Here is a 14,309-nt window from a genome sequence, read left to right as displayed (position 1 = left end):
TCGGCCACTCACGATTGAAACCCGGTAGAAGAGTTCTCTGGGCTTGCCCATATTTCCTCTCTCTCGGATCTCTCTCTCAAGACCATGTTCAGCTTTTCACGCCACTAAAGGCTGCTAAGAACCAACTAGTCCAAGCTCACGGCTGTCTTCCTCAAGCTCACGTAAATCTCTTTCATTTAAGCCTCTGACCCATGACTGGAGCGTGGAGACACCCACTGCAGTTCCTTGATGTTCCTCAACAACATGCTGAGTTCTCCAGGAAATTCTCAATCGGGACCATCCGGAAACTAAAATGGAGGTTATTGTGGGTCCAACCTTCGGCATCGACGTTAGGGACCGGAGCAGCACCATCCCGAGCGCTACCGATCAGCGCAAGCAAGATCGAGCTTCCTTTTAAGGAAAGCCTGGTATTCGGAATCAGTCAGGGACCAGATGTCGGCCAGGTTGAAGGACCTGTCTGAGCTGGTAAGCAAGAGGAAGCATAGCCACAAGGAGTGGAATCGCTGAGACGGGAGGCAAGGCCGTGTCCTTACTGGAGTTGGAGTTGCAAAAACTGATTCTAGCCCTCTTCGATTTACACAAAAGAAACAGAAGTTTATAGATTGAATTCTAGCCGCTAATTCTGATCAAGATCATGAATTCCAGAAAGGCCAGTACCCTTTTGATCATCTTTGTCATGATCTCTGTGGCCATCTTGAGCCTTGCCGGCGGCGGGGTGGAAGCAAGCAGAGTGTTACCAGAGGATTTCGCCAGTGCTAATCACCTCAATACACCTTCGTCTATCTACGAGAAGGCGAAGCACACCATGGCGTATTGGTTTGAACGGTTGCTGTCTAGACCTAGCCCCAGTGGCCCTGCTCACAGATCGGATGGCTCTCACCATCACCGGACCCACCGTACATGGCCGAGACATCCCCGCTCGTCCATTTCTTCCTTCCAGATGCACTGGTTATGCTGGACCACATCCTGAGCCTCCTCGCCAGCTACTATGTCCTCAGCTGAGAATTCCATCGTATCATGGCAGATCTCCGAGTCGGAGCTCGGTGCTATCCTCAGCTCCCTCAGCATGAGTTAAAAACCAGATCTTGGCATGTGTTAAAGCCAAAGTATAGAAAAAGGATTGGAGCAGGTTCTCGAGCTCCCAGTCGGCCGTTCGGATTGCCCAAGTTGTTTTAGGAAGTTACAAGCTCGGGTTATCGAACGTGAGGTGGTTCGTAATTGGAGACGATGATACAGTGTTTTTCACTGACAACTTAGTTTCGGTTTTGGCCAGTTATGACCACAATCAAATGTACTATATTGGAGGGAATTCGGAGAGCGTGGAGCAAGACACGCAGCACTCGTAAGATACGGTTTTTTGTGGCGATGGATTCGCCAATCCGGACTTGATGAGCTCCAGCTAGCAAGAACAGGAAATTTTTTTTAATGATTTAGCATGCCATAATTGACTAACAAATTCATTAGCTTTCGAGAGTGGTTGACATGTTATATTTAATTAATAATTTCTATTAGTTTTTCCTACAGGAGAAGAAAAGTTAAAAGGCGTAGGGCTTGTCGGCAACATTTTAAAAATAAAATAAAAATAAAAATAATGAAAGAGAAGGAGACCTGCATCGGCCACCTCTGGAGCTTGTGCCAAAATGAGCAGGACCCACGCCTCGCAAGCTATATTCTTATTTTCAATTCCGTGCTAAACATTTGAGTTTCATGGGCTGCTATTTTTCTTGACTTTCTGACATGTTTACTTGATAGATTATGATTATTGAGGTGCTGGATAAGTTAGACTTTTCTTGAAAGCTTTTGAATAAAAAGTGGAGTTGATAACTCACGCAAAAAGCTTACACGTGATAAAGTCTAGAGACAGCTACAAGAGATTCAGTTGAAAAACAAATTATGAAGTTAGTAATCTTTAACTTCAAGTAAGTTTTTAATATATTATTACTGAGGTGAATATTTATGATTATATTCATTATTATTATTTGATAAATTCTATGTTTATTTACATAGTTTAGATATAAGTTTTATTTATTGATGATATGATTTATCTGAGAATGAAAATGAAGCATCCCTGAAGAATCGCCCTAAATCAATAATAGCTTTTGAGTATCTCATAGTTTAAATGAGTGATACGTGTACCAAAAAGCTCATTATGATTTATGCACCTGAAGTTGCATAATTGAAATTGTGAAAAGAATATATATTTGAATGAACGTCTCGAATGTGCTCTTGAAGTAGCAATATCGAGTATGCTCCTGAAGTAGCAATATAAAATGTAAACGTTCACAATATATTCTAAATTTATATCTGGTCTTTTAGTGACTGAGCAAAATAATGAACTTTTAATGATAATCATTAGTCACGTCTTACTAGATCTACATTATTCCCTGAAGTGAAAGATAATGAATTTATATCATTCTATTCCCTGAAGTGAAAAGAATGATGTGTTTCATTCAAAGAAACTAAGAGATTGGACGTGATAATGAATATCTTTTCGGGCCAGAAGCTCGTATTGGAAAAACTGTAAGCTTTCTCTTTTGAGATGATATTATACAAGTTATTGAATCAAATATTATGATGCATCAAAAGGTGATACGATTCAAAATATTTGTATCTTTTTATGGTTATCTTGATCATCCAAAATCAATTACGATAAGTCGAATGATTTTCATATGGACGTCCATAAAAGAACCAGAAGATTCTTTTACTATAAAGTCTTATCACCAGAAGTGGAAAGAAAAATTTGCCAGAAGCAAATAAGATGAAATAATTCGACGTTATATTGATTATCATATGTGAACCAGAAGTTCAGATGATAATTAAATTTTGGATGCAATAAGATACAAATGTCTCATATTCTAGCTGTTAAAATCCCAGCGAGAATTGAAGTCCCTGTAGGACAATTAAGAAATTCAGCAGTCTAAAGACATGTGAGACTTATTGATACAAAAGATAGAGCATCTCAAAAGAGAAAGGCACAAATAATTTGGTGCTCCTGAAGAGGCCATACCCACAAAAACAAGCAATAAAGTCCATCCAAATTTTCTGTATAAAATTCTCCTATATAAACTCTTGAAGAGTGCCTCCTGAAGAGGTTTTTCATGAAAATGTCTTCCCTTGAAGAGGGACATGTACCTGAAAATAACGAGATCTCGTTACATTTCATGAATAATGGAAAAATTATGGATAGAAATAAAATCGTTGTCGACAACGTATTTCCATATGAGATGGCAATTGACATTACTAGAAGTAATGATGAAAGTGAATCAAGAATCGTCGAAAAATAAGACGTAAAATATTGGCCAAATTTGAAAGAAACAATTCCTGTAGAATTGATTCACTAGTAAAATATGATGTATCGGGACTTATAGTCCAAACACCTAAAGAGGTGATGCTTGTTGAATGTCAGTGGGTATTTATGGAAAGAAAATAAAAATGTGATATATAAATCATGAGTCAGTTTCTCAATTCCTGCAGAATTGATATCACTAAGTAAATGTGATAAATATGGACTTGAAGTCCAAACACCTAAAGAGGTGATTTTTGATATAAAAAGCTTGAAATTTTTAATATGAAAATGTGATATAGAAATCACAAGTTAGTTTCTCGAAGAAACAATATTGATATGATTTTAAAGTGGTTGAAATCATATTAAGATTTTTATTAGCTTGAAAGTTATCGAGAGTTTGGATATGCATGATTAACTGCATATTTATATGGATCACTGGATCATGATATATATATGAAAATTCCTGAATGATAGAAAATGTCTGAAACTTCTAATATGAATACATCTGGAAATATGTATTCTATCAAGTTTCAAAGATCCTTATATGATCTAAAGCAATCTAAACGCAAATGGAAACAAACTATTATTGTAGTTTATATATATGATTTAAATGTCATTGAGGCTCCAGAATAGCTCATGAAAACTGCACATATTTGAAATACAAATCTGAAACCCTTGCGGCTTTAAGGGAAAGATGGATGATATTATTAGTCATGAAATACCATCTTTTAATACAATTAGTATTTTAGATTCATATTATGGGTTTGATATGAAGTGTGCATTATTAAAGAAGAAATAAAAGGGAGCATACAGAAATCTACCAGATGATAGATACACAAATATGAATATTTGTGAAATACTATTTTATTATCTTGAAGAAAAAAATTACAGAAATTTGAGGCACTTTGCCTCATTCTTCAAACGCTCTTGTTCTTCAAGAATCTGCATGGCATCCCTATCTAAAGGGGTAGGCAATCGAAAAGAAGATTTAAGCAAGGATTTTAAATTCTTATTCTCTTGTTTTATTGCTCCTATCTTCATATTGGACTCCAGAAGAAGTCGCTGAAGTATAGCAATATTCTCATGGAGTTTGTCAACTCCACAAGTTCTGGATTGCAGTCGCTGAGAAAATGCGACAATGAATGATGAGTATCGAGTACCGAGACTCACAAGCTCATAGATAGCTTCATTATCTGACCTATGAGTCAGATCATTATACTGCATGATAGCACCTGTGGTAGAAGCAGGAACAGCTGATGAACGAGGTGCAGAGTACCTCATATATTGGCCATGAGAAGATCGCTGAGCCATTGCAGGATAAAAATGCAGAAAGAGATTGCAGAGTAAAAATGCAGTATGATTACAGAAAAGTGAAGAATATGAGATGCGAATGAAGATGAGCTGAATATCTCTTTTATAGAGAAAATTATGATATAGCATCTCTCGTGAAGCAAGAGAAAAGAGTTGAAATATAGCTTCATAGCTCTGCGGCGCCTGACAGCACGCCTGACACCTACAGAAGAGTTGAAAAAGCCTGCAATGCTTGTCTGATCTAAAAAGGTTGGCCACCGTTTTTATTAAAAAATGAGGTTAGCGGTTTAATGTTGATGAATTCTCTACTAACTGTGTTATTTACAAGAACTCCAGAAGAGCACAACTCCAGAAGAGTAGTGATGAGCAGAAAGATCCAGTTGTGATTATTTTATCAACATGGTTCAAATCCACAATTAGTTGGATATGTAGATGCATGTTATCTTTCAGATCCACACAGAGGTAGATCTCAAACTGGATATGTATTTACTTATGGAAATTCTGCTATATCATGGAGATCTGTCAAACAAACACTATCTGCTACCTCTTCAAATCACTCAGAGATCATTGCAATTCATAAAGCAAGTCGAGAATGCATTGGCTAAGATCAATGATCCAACATATTCAAGAAAAGTGTGGTCTTCCAGTGATTAATGATAGTACAACAACTACAACTGCAATATTTAAGAAAATTGTGCAGAACATTAGAATGCAGAGATTTGAAGACCTTTTATCATGCACTTTTCAGGAGGAGTAATGTCTTGAAGACTTATGCTGATTGTACTCTTTTTCCTTCGCTAAGGTTTTATCCCACTAGGTTTTCTTTTACAAGATTTTAATGAGGCAATCTTAAAGTATTTTACGGTACACATGAATATTGTACTCTTTTTCCTTCGTCATTGGTTTTTTTTCCACAGGGTTTTCCCTTGGCAAGGTTTTAATGAGGCATATTCATTATATGTGGTCATCCAAAGGGGGAGTGTTGTAAAATAACATTGTTGTAAAATAAATTGTATGACCACCTTGAACTAGCCGTCAAATGCATAGTATTAGCATAGTGAGTTGGCCGACATATGCATAGTGCATAGTGCCAGCATAGTAGTAGCATAGTGAGCTAGCATAGTCCCCTTTGTACGCCTATGTATATCGTTGAATCCTTTAAGGAATTCATAAGTTTGATAACATATCAATAAGAAAATCTCCTCTCTCATTCTCTCTCAATCTCTTGAAACTCTCCCCTTTTCATTGAGTTTATAACAAATTATTAATTATGTCTATTTTTAACCGTTAATTATAATTTAAGCTGACTTGTTTTAATCATTAAGTATGACTGCTCTTAATTGTTAATTATAACCATCTTTAATCATTAATTATAATTTAAATTATACATAAATCACATTTATACTCTTCTATATATAATATCATTCACTTGTATAAATTTAAAGTTTTCATTATTGAATAACAACGATTTCTCTTGTAATATTATTTCTATTTTAATTTCATAACATTTAACTTATTATTCAAAAAATTTATTTTCATAAAAATTTTATATTTTTTATTTTTTAAAATAATTATACACTACTTACGCCTTCTACACTGCAAATTCATTTCGCCAATTTAAATTAAACTAAATATTTTTACTTTTTGTTTTTTGACGTCGATTTGAATGGTTTTGCACCGATTATTAGACGTGTTCCAAATAACGACACTTTACATACCCTATTTTATTTTATTTTTGCTTCTCAATCTTTAATTTTTCCTTAAAAAATATCTAAACATAATAAATGTATTACATTTTATATAACTAATGAGAACTCGTTTTAATGTTCCCCCCCCCTTATTTTTAGGTTAATTGTAAATTCACTTTGTTTAAAATAGACTTTATAGTTTTCACTTCTTATTTTTTATTTTTACGAATGGAGTAATGCTATGTATAATCTTAGAGTGTATAACAGCATTGATATTGATTTCATCAAGAGCCTAACTAAATGTAAAATATAATAAATTTCATTAGATTAAATTTGGATTAGCTAAAAAGATAAATGGGAAGATATAAGCTACAATAAAACTTGTGGTTCCTTCAAATTTAAAGAACTACTACTCATCAAGCAAATGTCTTTTACCTTAGTTTAGTTGTTATAGAACAAAAAAAATAAAAGCTACATTTGGTTGAAGCTCAATACTTTGTAAAGGGCTCTAATCATGTTCGAGGTACAATGTGAGAGATTAATGTTTTTCTTAACTAACTCTTGAGAATGTGCTTTCTTGTCGATGCTAAATGATTATAATAAAGACTACAATTATCATGTTGGTGCACATATAATAGTGTCCTGGACGTGCAAAATAATACCAGATGATTAATTTGCATAAATTGAAAAAAAATGCTTCAATTTGGGAATCAATAATTTAAATATCAAATTAAATTATTAATGTGGATATGGTTAGTGTAATTATAAAATATGAAAAATAAATTAAAATATTATTATTAAAAAAATAAATTTATATTATTATTTTAATAAATCAAATGACTAATCTAACGTGGAGTTATAAATACGAAAGTTTTGAATTTATAAAAATTATGTACATTTCGTTAAATTTTAAAATTAACTTTGATGAAAGGAAGATGGATACTCTAAGATTTGATGAAGCTAATGTGGATGAAAAATATGCACTCAATTTTTTAAAGGGTATTGTTTGATTACAAAAAATTTTCATCTCAAACACAAAATTTTCATCTCATTATTATAATTTTTTTAAATTTTCATATAAAATATAATAAATAATTTAACTTTTTTCTTATTTTTTTAAATTCTAAAATAATAATAATATTAAAATATAATATTTTAATATTTAATTTTAAATCTCAAAATTCTTATATGAAAAATCTGAATGACAAAGCAGAAAGTGCAAATTTATCAACTGTTTATAAATCCAACATTTATCTTCGGTAAATATAAAAACACACCCAGAGAACTAACAATTTTAATTGGTCAAACCGTACAAGCATTGCGATCTTTGTATGGATTCAGGAGATGAAACCCACCGAACCGTTCCACACATTTTCCAGCCATCCAAACGATTTTTAGTTCAGCCGTTAGGTCACTTATGGGTCACACACTCTTCCAGATACGAAGCCTGCAGTCAATAACCCGGGCAATATCTTCCCGAAACTTGGGGATTATTGCGTCGAAACAGGTGAGGATGGAGAAGAGAGACGAAAGCCACGGGAATAATGGCGTGGAGGCTACCACAAGATCAATCAACCCCCGTGTTGATAAGCTTCAACAATTTGTACGCGGTGACTCTACTGGTACGTAGCATCATAAATTTAATTATTTTTTCAATTTTTGGTTCTTTCCTGATTGTTTTGTCAAATGAGTGTCATTTACAAGATGCGAATCTGTCGGGTTTCATTCTTTCTAATATTCACTTTCTCGGATCGAGTTGTTTTTTGTATCTTATGTTATGTTTCCATTATTATGGGTCGTAGAAACATGATAATTACTTGGCTCAGTAAACTTATATTTGTGGGGCAGCGATGGTTGGGCTCGACTTTTATACTTGTAGTCCACGAGTACAGGAAAAATACGGAAATTTGAAAGTGGAATCCTCTTACTGAATCTCATTTTGGATCATCATTTGTTCATGAGATAATTTGGCAGCAATGACTTTTATCATCTTGAGATGACCTCATCAGAGTCAAATTTGAAGAATTTATTTAGACCACAGTACAATCGATTAGAAAGAAGGTAAAATATCCAATCCACCGGAAACCATTCATATCGGCCTTGTTTTCATTGGGGTGGCGCTTTGTTGGTAACAGTCGTGAGTGGGGAGTTAACATTTCTCTATTGGTCATACATCACCAATTCCCGGATACACAAAAGTTACATGGACAGATAGCACAAGCTTGCCCTGATAAACTAGTCCTTCAAACAAGAGTTGGACATGCGTACTTGCCCTGACTCTCATACATAAACTTCGTATTCTTTTCCCATCAATCAGTTGCTCAGATGGAAGTTACCTACTTAGGAACCAGGCATTAACAGTTCCTCAACTAGACGGCAAGTAGTCTATTACAGAAGCACCTAAAAAGCATGTCAGATGAACTATTAGAATCCAATTTTAACAGTAAATTCCTGTAGAAAACTGGACTTCAAAGTTTGATTTATTTCCTTGATTTCCTTATTGGACTTGCGTGTGATATGAGCATTATTCAAAGAAGTCTTATGGGACGTTTGCTCCCATGTGTGGTTGTGTGTACTTCTGCATTCACTCACATGCATGGTTGTGGTACTCCTGCATTCCCATGCATATGGTGATTATTTAAGGTTGAAATCTCAGGTTTATTTTAGTTTTTTTCTTTTTCGTGCTTTCAGATGCATTTGAAGGAGCTGAATGTATTTTAGTTTTGTTTGGGGTCTTTCAGTAATCATTACTATTAGAATTTCATGCTCATCAGGTGGTTGGCAAGATAGTTGGGAGCAAGGTGTGACCCCATGGGATCTAGGTCGACCAACACCTGTTATTTTACATCTTCATCAGACAGGAGCCCTTCCCAAGGGCCGGGCTCTAGTACCTGGGTGTGGCAGTGTAAGTTTTATTTCATTCTTACAAAATATTACTCTATGAAAATTGTAATTAAAAAATTAATATTTGTATGGGAAGAAAGAATGGCTTATAAGTATAATTAGTCACATCTTAAAACATGATAGATGAGATTTGATATGATAGCTAGCAACGCAAAAGAAAAGAAAACCAGAGTCACTAGATAAAGCATAAACAAAAACATTAAGCATGATGAATTAAGCTTTACTGCTTGTGTCCCATTTGTAATTGAGTACGAATTTGAAGTGAAAATCTTTCAACTAAACAAATATCTGATGCAGCTATACCGCTTAATCAGATGGTATATTCCATTTCTTTTTTCTTTATTTTTCTATATTTTGCTATTGGAGTTATTCCCATGACTTAATTGACCATTATAACAAAGCAGAGAAGGTGCAAGATGTTTCAAGGTTTTCATAAACTGTTGCAATTGTCTGCTTTTTCCCCTATCAGCGTGTTCTGCTGTTTATGTGCTGCTATTTATCTTTAAGTTTTCACTAGCCTTTTTTGTATTGCCATTGTGGCTAACAACAAAACAACTGCATATGGCAGGGCTATGACGTAGTTGCAATTGCATGCCCTGAACGCCATGTAGTTGGACTGGACATATCAAACCGTGCCATTATGAAAGCTGAGGAGGTAAGAGCAGTCAATCAGAAACTTCTGACTTTAACAGAAGGATGCATCTTAAGGTTAACCTTGATTATTTCATTTTCTGTTTCCTTTGGATGTTGCAGTAAAAGTAAGACTTTATTAATAGGAATAGACATAGCCCAAGTACACAGGAAACATACACAGAAAATGCCTAAGTAAAGCTAAGCACTAGTGAGGGATACAAACAAATCATGAAAACTGTCCTCAATACAACTAATGACCGAAGCCCAAGAAAATAAAGTATTATAAAAGAATCTCTTCAGCTCATCCAAGGAATGCTCCCAGTCTTCAAAACACCTCTTATATCTCTCCATCCACAAACACCGCATAATGCAAAGGGGAATCGTTTTCCACAAACTGACAATGTGAGTATTTCCCCTAGTACCTTTTCAGCACCTAAGAATATCCGTAACTCTTCCAAGCATAACCCATGCCTCACAAGTCCGGTTAAAGATATCATTCCACAAGAACTGAGCCACCTCACAATGTAACAAAAGATGATCCACAGATTTCCCATTTTTCTTACACAAGAAACACCAATCCATAATGATGAGACCACATTTCCTCAAATTATCAGTAGTATGCAGTCTCCCAAGAGGAGTCCATGCAAAGAAAGCGATCTTTGGAAGGACCTTACACTTCCAAATAGGCTTCCAAGGAAAACAATGATCATTAGAGAATCCCAACAGAGCCTTGTAATAGGAACGCACCAAGAACCTATTACTCCCAACAGAATCCAAATCATCATATCCTCCGTCACATTACCGAATGACATAGCATACAAGGAATTGAAAAAGTCAGCAAATGGTCCAAGTTCCCAATCATGAGCAGATCTAAAAAAAATGACATTCCAATGGTATTTTTGAGTTCCATGTCAATTTGGCCATTACTGTATAATTTGTCAATTTGTTGAATGCCTCACAAACTAATTGGGAAGCAGCATAACCTGAATAATACTAATATTATTAATAATAATGGTGATAGCGACTATAATAATAATTAACAATAGTAGTAGTAGCATTAGTATTAGCAGCAGCAGTAAATGCAGCTATACTAGCAGTTTAATCCAGATTTCTTCTTTTATCCCCTTGGTAGTTTACAACCTCACTTGCAACCATCCACTCCTCATCCATGTTGTCACCTGTTTATTGCCAAAGTTCTTTGTTTTAATGGAATGAGGATACCAACATTGGTGTGTTGAGATGGAATTGAGATGTTGGACTTAGCGGACTCATGATCTAATTTTAAACATATCATTATTCCTTATGAAGTTTAAGTTCACTGGTGATCTCAGTTGAATTGAATTAAGAACCATAGCTGGGTTGTTCTAATTCTCAACATATAGCATTATTCCTAATGAAGTTAAAGTTATGGAAAATTTGGGTAGCATCAGAAAGACTAATCCCTATTTATCATTTGCAAACCTCATGCACTGGCTTAGCCAAAAAAGAGCTGAACCTGATACGTATGCTTCCTAGTTCATTGAATAGAACTGTAAAGGAAGGCACAACCTAGGAGGATAATGAAAAGCTGCGATTTTGGTGATTTAACTTGTGAAGCCATGGAATCTAAGTTGGTTCTCAGTTTAAAGGTGGTGGTCTAATACAGGTTTCCAAATCTTTTTCGATTTCTTTTTTTAATGTTGATGCAGTTGTCTTCCTCATCACCGAATGCAAGTTATTTTACTTTCTTGAAGGCAGACTTTTTCACTTGGAGTCCAACTGAATTGTTTGATCTCATTATTGATTACACGTAAGTTCAAATGAGAATTGGTTTTATTTTTCCATGAGAAATAATGATTAGATGATCACATTTTAATTGAAAATTTACAGGTTCTTTTGTGCAATTGAACCAGACATGAGGTTAGCGTGGGCAAAGCGAATGCATGATATTTTAAAACCTGGGGGAGAGCTCATAACGCTAATGTTTCCAGTAATTACTTATTTTCTCTGTGTTTATACCTTTTTTGTGAGGGAACAAGAATGCAATCATCCAATATTAATAAGAACCCAGATTCATACCTTCTGTTTGGATGAGAGGTCATTTTGAATTCATGATAGTTTTTCCTTCTGTTTTTCTTATCAAAAAGATTTTCCTTCTGCATTTTACAAGTGTTGAATAGTCGTGTTCTTAAAATTTTAGCATTCTTCCTTTTGTAATATTGAGTTTCAGACTAATTAAGACTTTTAAAATTTATACCATATTTGCTAAATAGTTTTCTACTTTTCTAATGGCCCTGTCGAAATCTAAAGTTTTTGTGGTGGCAGATCAGCGACCAGGTTGGTGGGCCCCCATACAAAGTATCCGTTTCAGAGTAATTATTAGCTTCTCCCTTTTTTTCTTTCCTCGTCCAAATCCTCTGTCAGTTCCTTCTCTCTTATCTTTTGTTTCCACTGTCCCTCTCCCCCCTTGGAGTGGTAGGAAACGAGCAAGCGCTCAAATCTAGTAATTTTGCATAGATATTGGTCTATCTTTACAAGTTCTTTTTTAATGTCAATGATTAAAATCTTTGCAGTTATGAAGAGGTATTGCATCCCATGGGCTTCAAGGCAATTTCCATTGTAGATAATGAACTGGCTATCAGACCTCGTCAGGTATGTGAAATTTTCTTTAAAGTAAAGTAGAACCCGCTATGTTTGTGCTTGCAAAAGCATTCATACTATTGATGTAACAAAAGATTCTTGAACTCCATGTATTGATGTAACAAAAGCGTTCATTCTAGTGGGATTCTACCCGACTTTGCCTATTTTTTGTCAGTATGCATAAATCTCTTTTTACTTATAAAAAAAATCCCTTATTTGGTTAATAAGAAAGTCACTTTAAAAATTGCAGAACAGTGAACTTCAGATATTTATATAATTTTTTTTTTTAATCAGTAAAGGCAAGTGAAGCTACTCTTTTAATAGATTTATACAATTTCCCTCGAATAGGTTTTGTTATCATGTGTATCCCTTTTGGTCTATTGCTGTTATTTGTTGAAGCTCTTCCTTGATGATTTTTGACTTTATTGTTATCACCAATTTCTGTGTGCCTTGTTGCAGTCATTACATATGGTTTTGACCGGATGTAATTGCCTTAATTTGTTGACACCTAAAAAGATGATTATGCTCTGCTTTTGTTATCTTCATTTGAATGTTCACTTTGATGAACTAAACTAACAGAACTTCCAGTCAATATATCTTATGACATGCCTATAATGCCCTGAGGGAGACCTAAGTCATCTGGACTTATTCTTCAAAAGGACTAGTCAATAATACAATTGGAGCTCTATTAGAACCATTATGAGCCTTCCCAAACAATATAGGATCCCGTACACCGCCTACTCTTATCACTCACTATAGGGTATCAATCGAAGTCATACTTGAGGCATCTTAGCTCCAAATTGTTCAAGATCTTTTGAATGCAAAAAATGCGATAGTTGTCCAAGTATTTTGCACATGCCACATTTCACTCCTATATACTAGGTTGGCAATCTTATACTAGAAATCCAGCGGGCATGGACGCAGGGAATGTTTGGTGGAAGGTTTACCATGGTCTTGGAAAAACTAGTTGGTCTCTGTTGTAGTTGGATGCTTGGGCTTAGAAAAACTAGTTGGTTGGCCACTTTTTAGCGGGCTGCAGAGTGGCTTTTCTAGCCTCAATCACGTCTCTCTCTCTCTCTAAGAATGAAGACTAAATTATAATGACTATTTGCTTGGGGAATTTAGAGTATAATATATATATATATATATATATTTTTCTGTTCTTTTCCCCTATATCATAATACCAAACTCTGCGTTGGCTTTGTAATCTTTACAGGGAAGGGAGAAGCTTGGGAGGTGGAAGAGGTCATCAGCTCAATCCTCTCTGTGACAACCATGGTCATCATGTTTAAAGACAACTTTTGGACATTTTAATCATTCAAATACCTATTTACGCTTTTTAATAAAATTGCATTGCCTACATAAAAAGAAACATCTGTGTAATTGATTATTGTTTACGAAATGAATAAATCTGGAAAGAGGAAAGAGGCTGGTCCTTAACAGCACACCGCATACCCCTCTGACGCGGCAAACATGGTCTAAATTACACGTCACGGTTCTTAACAGTCCTCCAAATAATGTTTGAAATCGTCTCTCTCTCTCTCTCTCTCTCTCTCTCTCTCTCTCTCTCTCTCTCATGTTTGAACATCCTCCTGTGCTCCTCTCTCTATGTACTCCCACGCTCCTCTCTCTAAAACTCCTCCCGTTTGAAATCTTGCAAAGTCCCCTCCATTTTCTCTCCCTCTCCCGTGCTCCTCTCTCTCTCATGTTTGAACATCCTCCTGTGCTCCTCTCTCTCTATACTCCCACGCTCCTCTCTCTCTTAATCTCCTCCCGTTTGAAATCTTGCAAAGTCCTCTCTATTTTCTCTCCCTCTCCCGTGCTCCTCTCTCTCTAAATCTCCTCCTATTCAAAAATTTTCCATGTTA

At 35.3% G+C, this 14,309-nt stretch overlaps 1 protein-coding gene across 1 annotated transcript; it reads left to right on the top strand.

Annotated features, from left to right (window-relative positions):
• The first annotated feature begins 7,571 nt into the window (after positions 1-7,571).
• Positions 7,572-13,886, top strand: LOC122278696 (probable thiol methyltransferase 2). Its single transcript, XM_043088882.1, has 8 exons — positions 7,572-7,907; positions 9,060-9,190; positions 9,758-9,844; positions 11,511-11,611; positions 11,692-11,791; positions 12,127-12,173; positions 12,375-12,453; positions 13,658-13,886. Exons 1-8 carry the CDS (start codon positions 7,703-7,705, stop codon positions 13,709-13,711), a joined length of 804 nt encoding a protein of 267 aa, XP_042944816.1. The 5' UTR covers positions 7,572-7,702; the 3' UTR covers positions 13,712-13,886.
• The last annotated feature ends 423 nt before the right edge of the window (positions 13,887-14,309 follow it).

Source organism: Carya illinoinensis, chromosome 1 (assembly GCF_018687715.1).
Source record: "Carya illinoinensis cultivar Pawnee chromosome 1, C.illinoinensisPawnee_v1, whole genome shotgun sequence".
In the NCBI taxonomy this organism is placed as follows: domain Eukaryota; kingdom Viridiplantae; phylum Streptophyta; class Magnoliopsida; order Fagales; family Juglandaceae; genus Carya; species Carya illinoinensis.
Note: the sequence above shows the minus strand (reverse complement) of the source record. Positions and strands in the feature narration are given on the sequence as shown.

Coding starts and splice junctions, on each gene's coding strand:
- LOC122278696 (XM_043088882.1), top strand. CDS start 7,703: ATGGGTCACACACTCTTCCAGATACGAAGCCTGCAGTCAATAACCCGG. Junction 9,191..9,757: donor TAGTACCTGGGTGTGGCAGT/GTAAGTTTTATT, acceptor TGCATATGGCAG/GGCTATGACGTAGTTGCAAT. Junction 11,792..12,126: donor TCATAACGCTAATGTTTCCA/GTAATTACTTAT, acceptor TTGTGGTGGCAG/ATCAGCGACCAGGTTGGTGG.